The sequence below is a fragment of the Cibotium barometz genome, chromosome 63 (genome assembly GCF_041138505.1).
Source record: "Cibotium barometz isolate CiBa-2024 chromosome 63, ASM4113850v1, whole genome shotgun sequence".
NCBI lineage: Eukaryota > Viridiplantae > Streptophyta > Polypodiopsida > Cyatheales > Cibotiaceae > Cibotium > Cibotium barometz.
In genome coordinates, this window is record NC_141108.1 from 1,542,837 (window position 1) to 1,556,129 (window position 13,293).

At 43.3% G+C, this 13,293-nt stretch overlaps 1 protein-coding gene across 4 annotated transcripts in view; it reads right to left on the bottom strand.

Annotated features, from left to right (window-relative positions):
* Window positions 1-4,645: 4,645 nt before the first annotated feature.
* Window positions 4,646-13,293, bottom strand: part of LOC147603557 (DExH-box ATP-dependent RNA helicase DExH3-like) — a 57,942-nt gene continuing 49,294 nt past the window's right edge. For 3 of the 4 annotated variants that reach the window (XM_086796253.1, XM_086796252.1, XM_086796254.1), the window contains exon 19: window positions 4,646-5,882. In XM_086796253.1, coding sequence (XP_086652379.1) covers window positions 5,463-5,882 — 420 coding nt within the window. In that variant the 3' untranslated portion in view covers window positions 4,646-5,462. The remainder of the gene's footprint in view (window positions 5,883-13,293) is intronic. The other variant, XM_086796255.1, reaches the window with a different exon arrangement.

Below are 13,293 nucleotides of genomic sequence, written 5' to 3' on the forward strand. Positions count from 1 at the left end.
ATAATAAATACTACTTTTATAGTGCATTTTCATGACACTTATTTCTAACTCTCATATGTGGGTGAGAACGCTTTTGTTAACCCCAAAATGGGTTTTAACATCTCGTCCTACTTGATACACATTCCCTCCTTGGAACTCTTTTATGGCCTAAAGGCCTTGTCCCTAAGCTTATATCTATAATGATTGCAGTAGGATTGAAGCTCGCAGAGGGTTCACCTAAAGTACGGGTGTGGGGCTAGAACGTTGTATCTATCATGTCTTTGAAGGTTCCATGTATATATCATGTCCTTAAAGGCTGCATGCATATATCATGGCAAACATCAAAGATGATAATAGTAATACGATATTGGCTCTTTCTCTGGTCCCTTGTTCATGTTTAAAGTAAAGTATTTATTTTTCATAATTTTCTACTATTTCTTTCCTTTGGTCAAGGAGTACCATGATCAATGTCATGAATCTGTACGATGTCACAATTGTGAGATCTAGTATCCTGCTCTACTAGGCTCTTATCCAAAGTAGGAGGAGAGTAGGAGATATTACCACAATTGTAGGATCTAGTATCCTTCTCTAGGCTCTTATCCAAAGTAGGAGATATTGCCACTATCGTTCTATTATCCTTCTCTAGAGCCTACAGAAGGATCTAGTATCCTTCTCTAGGCTCTTATCCAAAGTAGGAGATATTGTCACTATTGTTCTATGGTATCAAATATGACTCGTTGGAATAGTGAAAAATTGTAGTAAATATATGAATTCTTTCTTTGCTCTATTGCTAATTCTGGAGAGGTGTACCCTCTTTTCATGGGCATGTACAGTGGTTCCACCCAAAGCTTTGGTGGCGGTGCCCATTTACAGATTTGGTTGTATTCTTGGATTGTAAAAATACTCCTTTTTCCATTCAAGTTGGTTTTCAAAAACCTCCATTTGGGGGTTTTTTATCATCTGTTTCTATTTTTTGTGTATCTACCCCATGGGACTGGTTATGTTGCTTCCACCAGTGGTAACTGCATATTATCATATATGTGACCATTGTGATTTCTAGAAATTTGTGTAATCATGGATTTGTCAACTTTGTGCTTGCTGCTACATTTTCCCATAGTGTGCCCTCCCTTGCCATTACCATAAGTTCTTCCCATTTCGACATTAAGGCCCTAATAGAAATAAGGTATATATGGTACCTTTTGGGGTGTTTCACTATAGGCGTGTCGATAGATCCATTTAGTGGGATTGAAAGGCATTATCTGCATCAATACTTTAAAGAACAATTTTGACCATAGAATTAGATTACCCGCTCTGATCACATCTTCATAATCTATAAAAGGAAGATCTTCCAAAACATCTTTGTCAAATTAATACACTTGTAATGTAAGAGGTGATGATGGTGTTAGCTCTATGGATGAACTTACTATTGGTCTTGCTACCGGTAATTCCTTAGGGGCGAGAGTGGTAGTGGGAAAGTCAAAGTGGATGGTGGTTAGCTCTATGGATGAGGTTACTATTGGTCTTGCTACCGGTAATTCCTTAGGAGTGAGAGTGTCAATGGGAAAGAAGAAGACGTTAAGTTGGTAGATGGTACCTCACTCTCTTTAGGAGGGGGACATATGAGAAGGGAGAATTTTAGTGGTGAGAGGGTGATTAAGTGAATAAGTATAATTATAAGAATTATTTCCCTCTCTATCCTCCTCTCACAAGTGGGTGGTGGTGGGGGCTTGGTTGTATTAATAAACATATCACTGATAAACCCTGAAGATATTTATAATATCTATTAGTGAGGGATATTCTACATGTTGTTAAATAGTGAAGTCATATTATCAGACACAAGGATTTACTCTAGATATTAATATTTTTTTAATAGAACTTAGAATACCATGTGGATATGGTATTCTAAATCTCTAGATATTTATATAATTTTTTATAGAGATTTAGAATACCATGTGGATATGGCATTCTAAAGCTCTATGTGGGTAATGGTGGTGGGGACGGACTTGTATTATGTGTTCAATAGTGAAGTCATACAATCAAAAATAAGGATTTTCTCTAGAAATTTATATATTTTTTATAGATCTTTAGAATACCATGTGTATAGGATACAAAGAGCTTTTATCTAAAATGAGGTCTTTATGAATAGCATAGGTCTCTAGCAAGCCTTGTGTTTATAACTAGGCAAAAATGTCAGTGATTGTTTTAAATTGGTTGGTGTAGAGGGGAGTTTAGGTGGCATAAACTGTCCATTATTCCCTTGGTGTTGAGTGCTCATGAACTCCACCATATATGATGATAGGGAGTTGTGTGGATTCTTCTACTTGCGTATCTCTCTTTGACTTGTGATGCATATCTTCTTGAAGCCATAGTTCCGTATCTACTTCTAGTTCCTTGATCTTACCATCATTCAATTCTTGCTCTACCTTGCTCCTTTTGGATATCTCCACAACTAGCTTGTCATATGTCATTTCTACCTCTTCTTCACAAACCTTCACTCTTTTGTGGTGGGGTGCTGGTTGCGGTCCAAAATATAGCTTGTTAGAATTTGGCAATGGGGGACCAAATCGTCATTCACATCATCATCCTTATCTAGGTTTTCAATATGTGCCCCTGTATCCTTGTATCTAGGAGGCAATGCTCCATTTCAACAACCATGTAGCTTACAAAATTCTCTTCAGTGTGGCTTGGAGATAGGAGTGGTAGATTTGTGACGAAAGAGATGGTGCCAACATCCATAAATTGACATCTTTTAGTGGGAACCTTTTTTGCAATTTGCTTGGATGTTGCTCGACCACCTCCTCCTCATCTTCTCTTCCATGCTTTCTGGAAGGCCCACTGCTTGAGCATCATCTGTGGGCATAGTGGTGGGTACCTGTTCTTTCATTGGAGTCTCCTCTTCATTTGCCACCTCTTCAAGCTTCTCTGCTGATGCGGTGGTTGCTCTTGCTTTTGTGGGGTTGGTACCTCTGGCTCCTTGGGACTTTTGGTGCTTGTAAGTTCTCCTTTGTAAGCTCATTTGCCTTCTCTTTGTGCTCTTATATTCGACCCCATTATTGCCGATCTATCTGCTGTGGAGTCACCCTGTAAAATTAGCCATCCTCTTATGTTACCCAAACATGGCTGGTCCCGTCAATCCTCAAACTATCTTCTTCTTGGATATTGTGCTCTAATCAATGGAAGGATTCCCATTGATGTGAAAAAAAATAGGTCTTTTTTAATGAGATATTCATGTATGTAACATTGGGTTGTTTTGACCGTTCATTTTCATCTATGCTAGTACTATAGATAACTTATATAATGGGTGGAGGTTAGTAGATCATGCAATGCATACGATTAGTATGACTAGAATTACTAGGGTGGCGTATTCAAGCATGAATTCTTCGAGAAATTCACGTACAATCCAAGTCACCATTTTGAGGCAAAATTATGCTAGACTGGTTCATTAATGCAAAAGAGGGAGTAGAACATGTGAATAGGGAATTTCCTAAGACTTTATAGTGGCATGTTTTTTCACGCATGAAATTTTTCTAAGAAAGTGTTGGTGGAGCATGGAAGTGATTTTAGGAGAATGCATCTGACAAGGTATTCACTTTTATTTTTTAACCTTGGAATATTTTATGGTATGAAAAACTAGTCTGGTTTTTCATGTCGTGAATCCGAAATGAAACTACTGGTGGATAATCTAAACAAATGATGAAGGATTCCTCGAGAAGTTAACAATTCTCCATGCTCCACTCTCTCCTCCTGGAAGGCATTACTCAACAATGGACACTTGCATCAACAATCACTTACCATTGCTACCACATATCCTAGCATCAATTAGATGAGCTAACCACGGCAATGTGACATCGTATCCAAGAGAAGAACGCTCTCATCAACATGAGATGTACGAGCTTGGCAAATTGGTAGGTTCCTTATGACCCTTCTCTACCAAGATTAAATAACAATTAAGGCAACCATATTTACCAAGATTAAATAACAATGAAGGCAACCGTATTTACAATGAAGCAAGCAACTTACATAACAACAATAGTTATGCTCAATGTACTCAAAGCATGATTACATGTTTTTGACATAATGACATGTTATGAGCACTAAGGTAACCTTCTAGTCTCACCTTTTTGTCATTATGAGTTGAACAATTTTAAGTAGATAACAAGGTTCAAAGTTACAAAACCGTTTGAAAAACGTTAATGAGAATTGTAATAATCGTGGCATTCTTTAAAATGTTGTGACAATGAAAGGCAACACACAAGCGTTTTTAAGAATAGCTCCAACCCAAGGATCCACATCATCCTTGTCTATTTATAATCTTGGCTTTTAGTCTAATGGTGGTTATTCCCTGTTTGCTCTACAAACGAAAATAGAATCAACAAAAATTAATTATACCTCTCACGATGATGAGGATGGTGATCTTCCATGATGAGGATGACGATGATGATCCATACATATCTAGATTTACCTAGGGGTTAGTGTTAGTTTTTTTTGTTATGTTGTCCTTTTTTCCATGATAAGACTCCATGGACACATTGTACACCTTTTGTCTCATAGACCTGTTGGGTCTATTGCAAGACGTTAGTGGTAGTACATTAGCCATGTTCTCTTTCAGAGAAAATGGGGAAATGCAATCTCTAAAAAAGATAGTAAACACTTTTAACATACCGAAGAACACAAGAAAATGCTGCTCTTTTTATATGACGTGTGTAAACATACTATTGTATAGATGAACAGGATTGATCAATCCCTCTGTTTCAAGGGAGCCTTGATTAATGTTTATTTACCCCCACACTAACATTCTGCCAACAAGATGAGCCATATGCCCTGACGGACATGTAGATGTACAACTCCAATGAAGATCATACCGAACCGCACTCGAGGTTTCCCTAAGAATCTATGATACATTTTTCTCAACAGTTGCTCTATGGAAATTCCACTTGCATACATCATGATTCTTTCCCTTAGGAAGACATGCTGTTGGAGCATTTGGCATTAGCTCATATGCCCATCCAATGAGGGCACAAGTTGCACTTGCCATGCTTGACTGAATGTGTGTAGTATATAAATATGATATACACCCCCCTCATCCATTAATGTTAGCTGTCAAAAGCTCTCTCTCTCTCTCTCCCCTGTACATGATTAGCTAATCCGCTTTCTGTATTTAACATTGACAGTTACTTCTATACTACAGAGCACCCGACACCATCTGGGAAAGCATAGGGACCAATTGTAGTGCTGCCATGAGTGTGATGATCAGAATGAGGGAATGCCAACACCCGTTTGAGGTTGTCTTATGTGCCTCGCAACATCAAACTGTTTCACACCAGTTGGTGACCATATACTGAATGGATGACAGCCTCCTTTCCTTGACAGGCATTAAAGTATCCTATCCCCAAAGTGGTGAGGCTGCTAGCCCATGTAATGAACATTCTGCAGTACGCCTACAATCCCACTGCCAATGCATTTCACCACAGATTTTTTGTTCCTTATACTGGCTCAGGTGTTTTCTGGGCCTTCGCAGCTTTTCTGGCTTCTTTCTTTTCCTGTGCAGCAATTGCAAGTCCATCGAGCCATTCTAATGCATCAGCTGCTGCATTGTTCTCTGCTTGCTTTTTGGTAGCAGCTACCTTACCTTTAAATCGTTTTCCTTTCACAACCACAGTAGCCTCAAATGTTTTATTCCTGAGAGCTTTTATTGTATACTTAGCTGCTTTGTACCCTGCCTTTGACAACTGATTGTTGAGAAGGCTTTTCACACAGATAACATTGCTGGTCTGCACAGATTTTTTGGGAGGAGCTTGAGCTAAGGAAAACCTTCCCTCATTTTTATCTCCATGTAGAAGCTCTAGAAGTGCATTCAACAGTCTCCTGTTTTCTTGTAAAATTTCTAGCTTTGGATTTTCCATCTGTTCACAGTCCACGTGGTAAGGGTTCAGCACTCTCTCTCTCTCTCTCTCTCTCTCTCTCTCTCTCTCTCAGTGTGTGTGCGTGTGTGTATCATTACTAAAAAAGTGTGTGTGTGTGTGTGTGTGTGTGTGTGTGTGCACGCGTACGAGATACATAGAGCAGTTCTCGGACAAGGAAGAAGTCTTGCTATTGAAAGACTCGTTAAATGGACAACACAGATCCCCACCCTACTATGAGTTCTGAGGGAGATTTCATTATGAGGACCAGAGATGTTTAGGCATCCATTTATTGGATCTTTGCCGTCTGAAAGGTGATGCTGAGGTAGCACTCCGAGATACAAAGCCAATGAGACCTGTTGCCACTAAAGGACATGAACACCAATCTTGCAACACCTGCTGCCACTTAAGGACATCATCCTTGGCGATCCTCTGGGTCTTTTGAAAACGTCTCTCTCTCTCTCTCTCTCTCTCTCTCTCTCTCTCTCTCTCTCGCATGTCACATGCCATGCAGATAGTGATTGGCCAACTGAGGGTACCTTCTCATCACATTAGGGTGGTTAAGTCTGGCAGAGTTGCGGGCATCCCACGAGATGCACATGTGCAGAGTACGCACGACTAGTGAGGTGGAGGACAAGTCACACTATTTGTTCAGATGCCCACCCTACTATGAGTTCCGAGGGAGATTTCATTATCTTCAAAGAGGGATTGGGTCCCTCTCATGGGTAATGCAGTATGAGGACCAAAGATGTTTAGGCGTGCATTTATTGGATCTTCGCCATCAGAGAGGTGATACTGAGGCAGCACAACGACATACAAAGCCAATGAGACCTTGCTCAGGCCTTACTTTTGGTCTCATAGACCCTTGGGGTATTTTGTAGACGGATAGTGATTGGTTGGCCAACTGAGGGTACCTTCTCATCACCTTAGGGTTAAGTCTAGCAGAGCCGAGGGCATCCCACGAGATGCACATATGTGCAGAGTATGCAGGACTAGTGAGGTGGAGGACGAGGAGCACGATTTGTTCAGATGCCCACCCTACTATGAGTTCTGAGGGAGATTTCATTCTCTTCCGAGAGGGATTCGGTCCCCCTCATGGGTAATGCAGTATGAGGACCAAAGATGTTTAGGCATCCATTTATTGGATCTTTGGCGTCAGAGAGGTGATCCTGAGGCAGCACTTCGAGATACAAAGCCAATGAGACCTTGCTCAGACCTTACTTTTGGTCTCATAGACCCTTGGGGTATTTTGTACATGGATAGTGATTGGCCAACTGAGGGTACCTTCTCATCACTTTAGGGTTAAGTCTGGCAGAGCCAAGGGCATCCCAGGAGATGCACATATGTGCAGAGTATGCACGACTAGTGAGGTGGAGGACGAGGAGCACTATTTGTTCAGATGCCACCCTACTATGAGTTCCGAGGGAGATTTCATTCTCTTCCGAGAGGGATTCGGTCCCCCTCATGGGTAATGCAGTATGAGGACCAGAGATCTTTAGGCATGCATTTATTGGATCTTCGCCATCAGAGAGGTGATAATGAGGCAGCACTCTGAGATACAAAGCTGATTAGACCTTGCTCAGACCTTACTTTTGGTCTCATAGACCCTTGGACTATATTGTAGATGTTAATATTATAAATTGTATTACTGATAGTCCATATGCCACAAGTGCTATTGGAGATTCAACAAGTATCAACACCCACTACATAAACATGTTAAGCAATATAACACTCAAATAGACACAAGATGTAGTCCACAAAAGACTAGGCACATAGCCCTTTTATTCAAGTGCTAATACAAGAGTTATACGAGGTTATTCTAGAGCTCTTCGTGACCTCTCATTATATAGGGAAGATGAGAAGAGAGCAGCCAAATGAATGACATCACCAATGATGTATAATGCCCCTTGAGAGCAGTTAAAGCTACCTCCTAACTCCCCTCAAATAGGATGCCAACTTGACCCATGCCATGTGACTCCCTTGCCACCTAGACTTCTGAAATTGACTAGCTTATCTAGTCCTTTTACACCTTGTAAAAGCACCCACCACAAAGGTTAATGATATATGAAAAGCTAAACCATATTTCCAATACTCCCTCTTGGTTTAGCTTCACCTCACAGGGTAAGCTCTCACCAAGTTCAAGTTCTTGAAAAACACATACACAAAAAATGTCCACCGGCTAAAAATATTCACAATGTTACTTAACCCTTTACTAGAATGCATAACCTAAGTCAATAGTGTCTATTGATGTCGAGACAATATTTGCCTCTTTCTTGCCCTTGAGTCCCTTCAGCTTCTCTTCATCAACCTTCTTTTGGAAACAGTCCTTGATCATATGATCTTTCTTCTTGCAATAAAAGCAAGGTTTGGGTCCCTTCTTCTTCTTTTTCTTCTCTTCTTTGGACATCATGACAGATTCTGCAGCAGGTACTTCCACACTTGAGGATTCAATACCATTTGATGAAACTCCCAGTCAAGCTTCCTCTATGACCAAATGTGATGTGGCACTAACAAGGGTTAATTGGGTTGATTGGCAATAACACCAACCACATTATCAAACTTTGGGTGCATTGAGGAGAGTAACACAAAGACAGCTTCTTCTTCTGTAATAATTACCCCAGCCCCTGAAAGTTGATTCATGAGATTTCTGATATTACTTAAATAGGTTGCAAGAGTATCCTTATCCCCCATGTCAAGCCTATAAAGTCTCTTTCTTAACCAAAGTCTTGAAGCAGCACTGGATTGACCAAAGATGCCTTTAAGTCTAGTCCAAGCCTCATTGGCTGAGGCGGCACTTGCTACCTGTGGTACCTGTGTATCATCTAACCCCTTAATAAAGAAGACTAAAGTCTTCATGTCAAGTGCTTACTAAACTTTTAGTGCCTCTGCATCCCTAGTGGGTTTTTTGTAATCACCTTTAGTTATGGCCCAATAATCTTTCTCCACCATGGCCATCTGCATTTTTATGGACCATGTGTGGTATTTAATACCATCAAATCTGTCACTTTTCTCAAAATAGTCCTTACCCATCTCTAGAGTAAATAAAGAGCAAGATAAAAGCAGAATAAATCAAGCAACCTTGGCTATAGTGAAATAGCTAGAAGACTAATACAAGGCAAATGTTAAAAGAGATTCAAAAGTTGAGATAGAGACGCTCAGAACCTCTGGAGTCTCACCTCACCCATAAAGCTCCATATTAGAAGCCAAAAATCCTCCAAGGCCTTGAACTAAGGCAGCCTCGTAGTACCGCGGCTTGTCTTCTGCTTTTGTCTCCTTGTCTGATTCTAGCTTAGGTTCTTCCTCAATCGGTTACTCCTGATCTGAATTTTGTTTCTCTGTCGATTCGTTAGGTTGTCTTACCCAAAGTTTATCAAAATGTCTGGTCCTTCTTCTGACAGTTTGCTTCACTCTAGGAGTCTGCTTCCTTCTTTTAGATGTAACCTCCTGTGTGTCTGGAGCTTCAAAGTACTTCTCCACTCGTTTAGTATTTGGAAACTCAACAGACGAGTCTGAAGATACTTCCACAATCCTTGTATTCTTGACTCTTTAGTATCTGATGAAACCGCAATGGTGCTCATTTCATCATACCCAATAATAAGTTTTTACAAATGATTTGCTCCTTTTACACAATATTAAGTGATAAAAAACACAAAACAAACTTACACAGATTTGACTTTTACATGAATACTCTAATTTTTATTTCCACCAAAATATGTTTTATGGGAGGTGCATAAATACGTTTATGGGAGATGCATCTACTACCTTATTAATTGATTCTTTCCAGTTATGGACTGCGCATTTGGAGTGTGACCACGTGTCAACGTGATCCAGCTATGCCAGATGCAATGCGATGCGATTCTCACGGGCGCCCTTCCACAATTGCCACCGGCCAGCTGTGATGTAATCCTTCTCGACTACTTTGCCAGTTGACTCGTTACAGACAGCTAAGCGGCGCGTATCATCGACCTCAGCCAAGCAGAGCACACCATCAGTATCGTGAGGCAATGCTTGCTATCAACATCAAACGAGCAACGTATGGCAACAGTTGTAGGAGGAGCAACGTAGGCCTTTAGTACAGCTGCTACCAGACACGCCACCAGCAGCACCTTTTGGTAGTTGCAGAGAATCCAGTAGCGAGCAATATAACCATCACAGAGCAGTAGAGAATCTTGAGTTACAGAGAATCCAGTAGCAAGTGATGCAATCTCTCTATGATAGAGCAGTAGAGAATCTTGAGTAGCAGAGAATCCAGCAGCAAGTGATGCAATCTCTCTCTCTCAGAGCAGTAGAAAATCTCTCTCTCTCTCTCTCTCTCTCTCTCTCTCTCTCTCTCTCTTAGAGAATCTCTCTCTGTCTTGAAAGTAGAGAATCTCTCTCTCAGAGCAGTAGAAGATCTAAATTTCGCATTCTCTCTTTCTCTCAAGCTTTGGCACACCTTCTCCCCGACTTCTCCATCTCGCCACCCCACTTAGAGGCTGACCATGCCTACCTCTCTTTCACTCTTACCTGCACACCACCCACCCCTCCACCACCACCACCCTTCTCACATTACACTCAAGTCCTTTTTGATCATGAGCTTGGCCAACTCCACGATGTGGAACCTATTGTCCCCCTATCCACCCCCACATCACAACTCACCACCATACTCCACACATCCGCCACCACTTCTTTCATCTGCACACGGCGGTCTACCGCCAAGCCACCTTGCGGTTCCATGCCCCATAACTGTTGGTATGATGACGAATGTCGGGCCACATGCTCCCGTCTTAAGCATGAGGTACGGGTTGGGCAAATCACGAAGCACCAAGCGCAATGGATTTCTCAACGGCTCACCCAACGCAAGAAACGGGAGTTCTACACTCGGAAAGAGGCTGCGTTATTTCTTAGGGCCGAACTACAAAGAGGCCTGGAGGAAACTCCGAGAACATCGCCCTCCCACACCTATCACCTGCCCGGATACATGGCACTCCTATGCATGCTCCCTCTATCATATCCCCCATCAGCCACTCCTACCCCCACCATCAGATCCCCGTCCCACCACCTCCACCTTCTTCACAAAGGGCATGGTCCTCAAGGCCATTCGTAGACTATGCAATGGGCGAGCCCAGAATCATGAGGGACTCACTGCCGAGTACATCTCACATGCTGATGATATCTTGGCGCCCCTATTAGCCTAAATGTTCAATAGAGCCCTTTGTGAAGGATTTCCACCCTCTTGGTCCACCAACACCATCACCCCCATCCTCAACGCCGGAGATCCACTTGATCCTAATAATTACAGGATGATCATGATTGGCCACACATTGGCCAAACTCTATGAATCAGTGCTAGAGGCGGAGCTATGTTCATTTGCAGAGAGCCGGGGATGCAAAGCCTCAGCAGAGACTGGCTTTCGGAGGAGCTACTCTACCCTTGACCACATCTTCACCCTCCGTGCCATCATCCAGGAGGGTAGAGCACGACACCAGAGGATTTACTGTTGCTTTGTGGATTTCCGTAAAGCTTTTGATATTGTACCCTGAGCCCGCCTTCTACACCGTCTACGGGAGCTAGGAGTCCCATCTGACATGGTTTGGAGCATCATCGCCCTCTATGAGTCCGTCACCGGACGAGTGAGAGCCCCAGGAGGTACATCACAGGAGATTTCCAGCACCATTGGGGTAAAACAGGGCTGCCCTCTGTCACCCACTCTTTTGGGCCTCTACATTGATGAGATCTCGAGCTTCATTGACGGATTAGGCACGGCTGGTCCCACACTGGCAGGCATATTGATCCCCATACTACTTTATGCAGATGACATCATTCTCCTCTCAGACTCAGCCGAGGGGCTTCAGAATAGTTGGATGCCTTACACGACTTTTGAACTCAACGGGACCTCTCTGTTAACCTTGGTAAAACCAAGGTAATGGTCTTCAATGCCTCTCGTCCCTTCACATCCAAATTGAGCTTCACATATAGAAGGGATCTTGTGGAGATTGTCTCATCCTATGTCTACCTTGGTGTCACTTTCAATGGCCCACGCTTCACCATGCTTCCCGCAGCACATGCCAGGGTGACACAGAGGTTATGCAACCTTGAGCTTACTTGAGCGGCAATGCTTCCAGGCACATTTCCAGGAGCCCAAGACGAAGGACTGGCTTTTTGACACCCTCGTCACACCAGCCTTGATGTATGGAGCAGCCTTCTGGGGGCCAGAATTATCCGATCAGGATTCGCAGCGAGTTGAGAGGCCCCAGGTCATGATGTTCTCCCGTATGATCCGCAACAAACCATCGGTCCCACACCAGATTATCCAAGCAGAGTTTGCTGCAGCCCCAATGGTAGTGGAGGCACTCTTCAAGACAATCACATACCTCCATCGCATCAGTCACATGGATCCCCACAGGTAACCGCAGCTTGTTTTGGAGTCCTCAAGACAGCTAGCACTTGAGGGCCACTCTCGAGTATGGTATGCACTAGTTTCCACTTGGTTCTTTGTATATGGGCTCCACATGGACCGCCTACCCCCCCTTCAGTATAGTTTGGACTCCCCTTTTCTCCAATTCTCTCATGAGGATTCCAACCGGGTTATCCCGTTAGATCTTCTCAGCCTCTACACCCATTGCACATGGATCACACCTTCGGAGCTCCCCACGAAGATGCAATTCTACAGAGATCACTTCCTCACACTCACTGAGGATGGATTCATCCAGCAGCCGGGCTACTTGAGTGTTCAAATGTCCCATGCCATGCGGATTGCGATTGGCCAAATATGGGTTTCATCCCATCGCCTCAAAGTGGAGACAGGTAGAGCTGAGCGCATCTTCAGAGCCGGGAAGCTCATACAGAGACCCACAGAAGAGGAGAGGATCTACCGATTATGCCACACAGAGGTTGAGACGGAGGAGCATTACATATGCCGTTGCCCAATATACTATGAGATCCGCGGGTGGTTTCACTGTCTATTTCGTGAGGGATTTGGTCCACTCTACAGATTCATTGACTTCCAGGACCAGCGTTGCCTAGGCCTCTTCTTGCTTGAGCTCCGCAGACACAAGGACGCCTTCTTGAGAGAGCTTCGGCCCCAGCCACCCCGCCCCCTCCCTCGCCAGCCAACCATCACCAGTTTCTTCCGGACCCAGGAGGTGGAGGGCACCAATATAGTGGATCTTGTGGACCCTCCATGAGCTGCCCCGGACCTACCTCGCCCGAGGGGAGTTACCTCAGACCGAGCCTCCACACTCCAGCGTGCCCAACGCCCCCGGCCCACTGTCGACCACGATCACCTCATCAGCTCTAGATCCAGGACAGCCTCCACCGCCATTGAGCTAGCTTTCCATGTGACATAGTTGAGGGAGACCTCTCGGCCATACTCATTAGCCCCATGCTTGATATTTTGGAAAGTGGTATACCATCTACTCGAAGCTGATGCTGC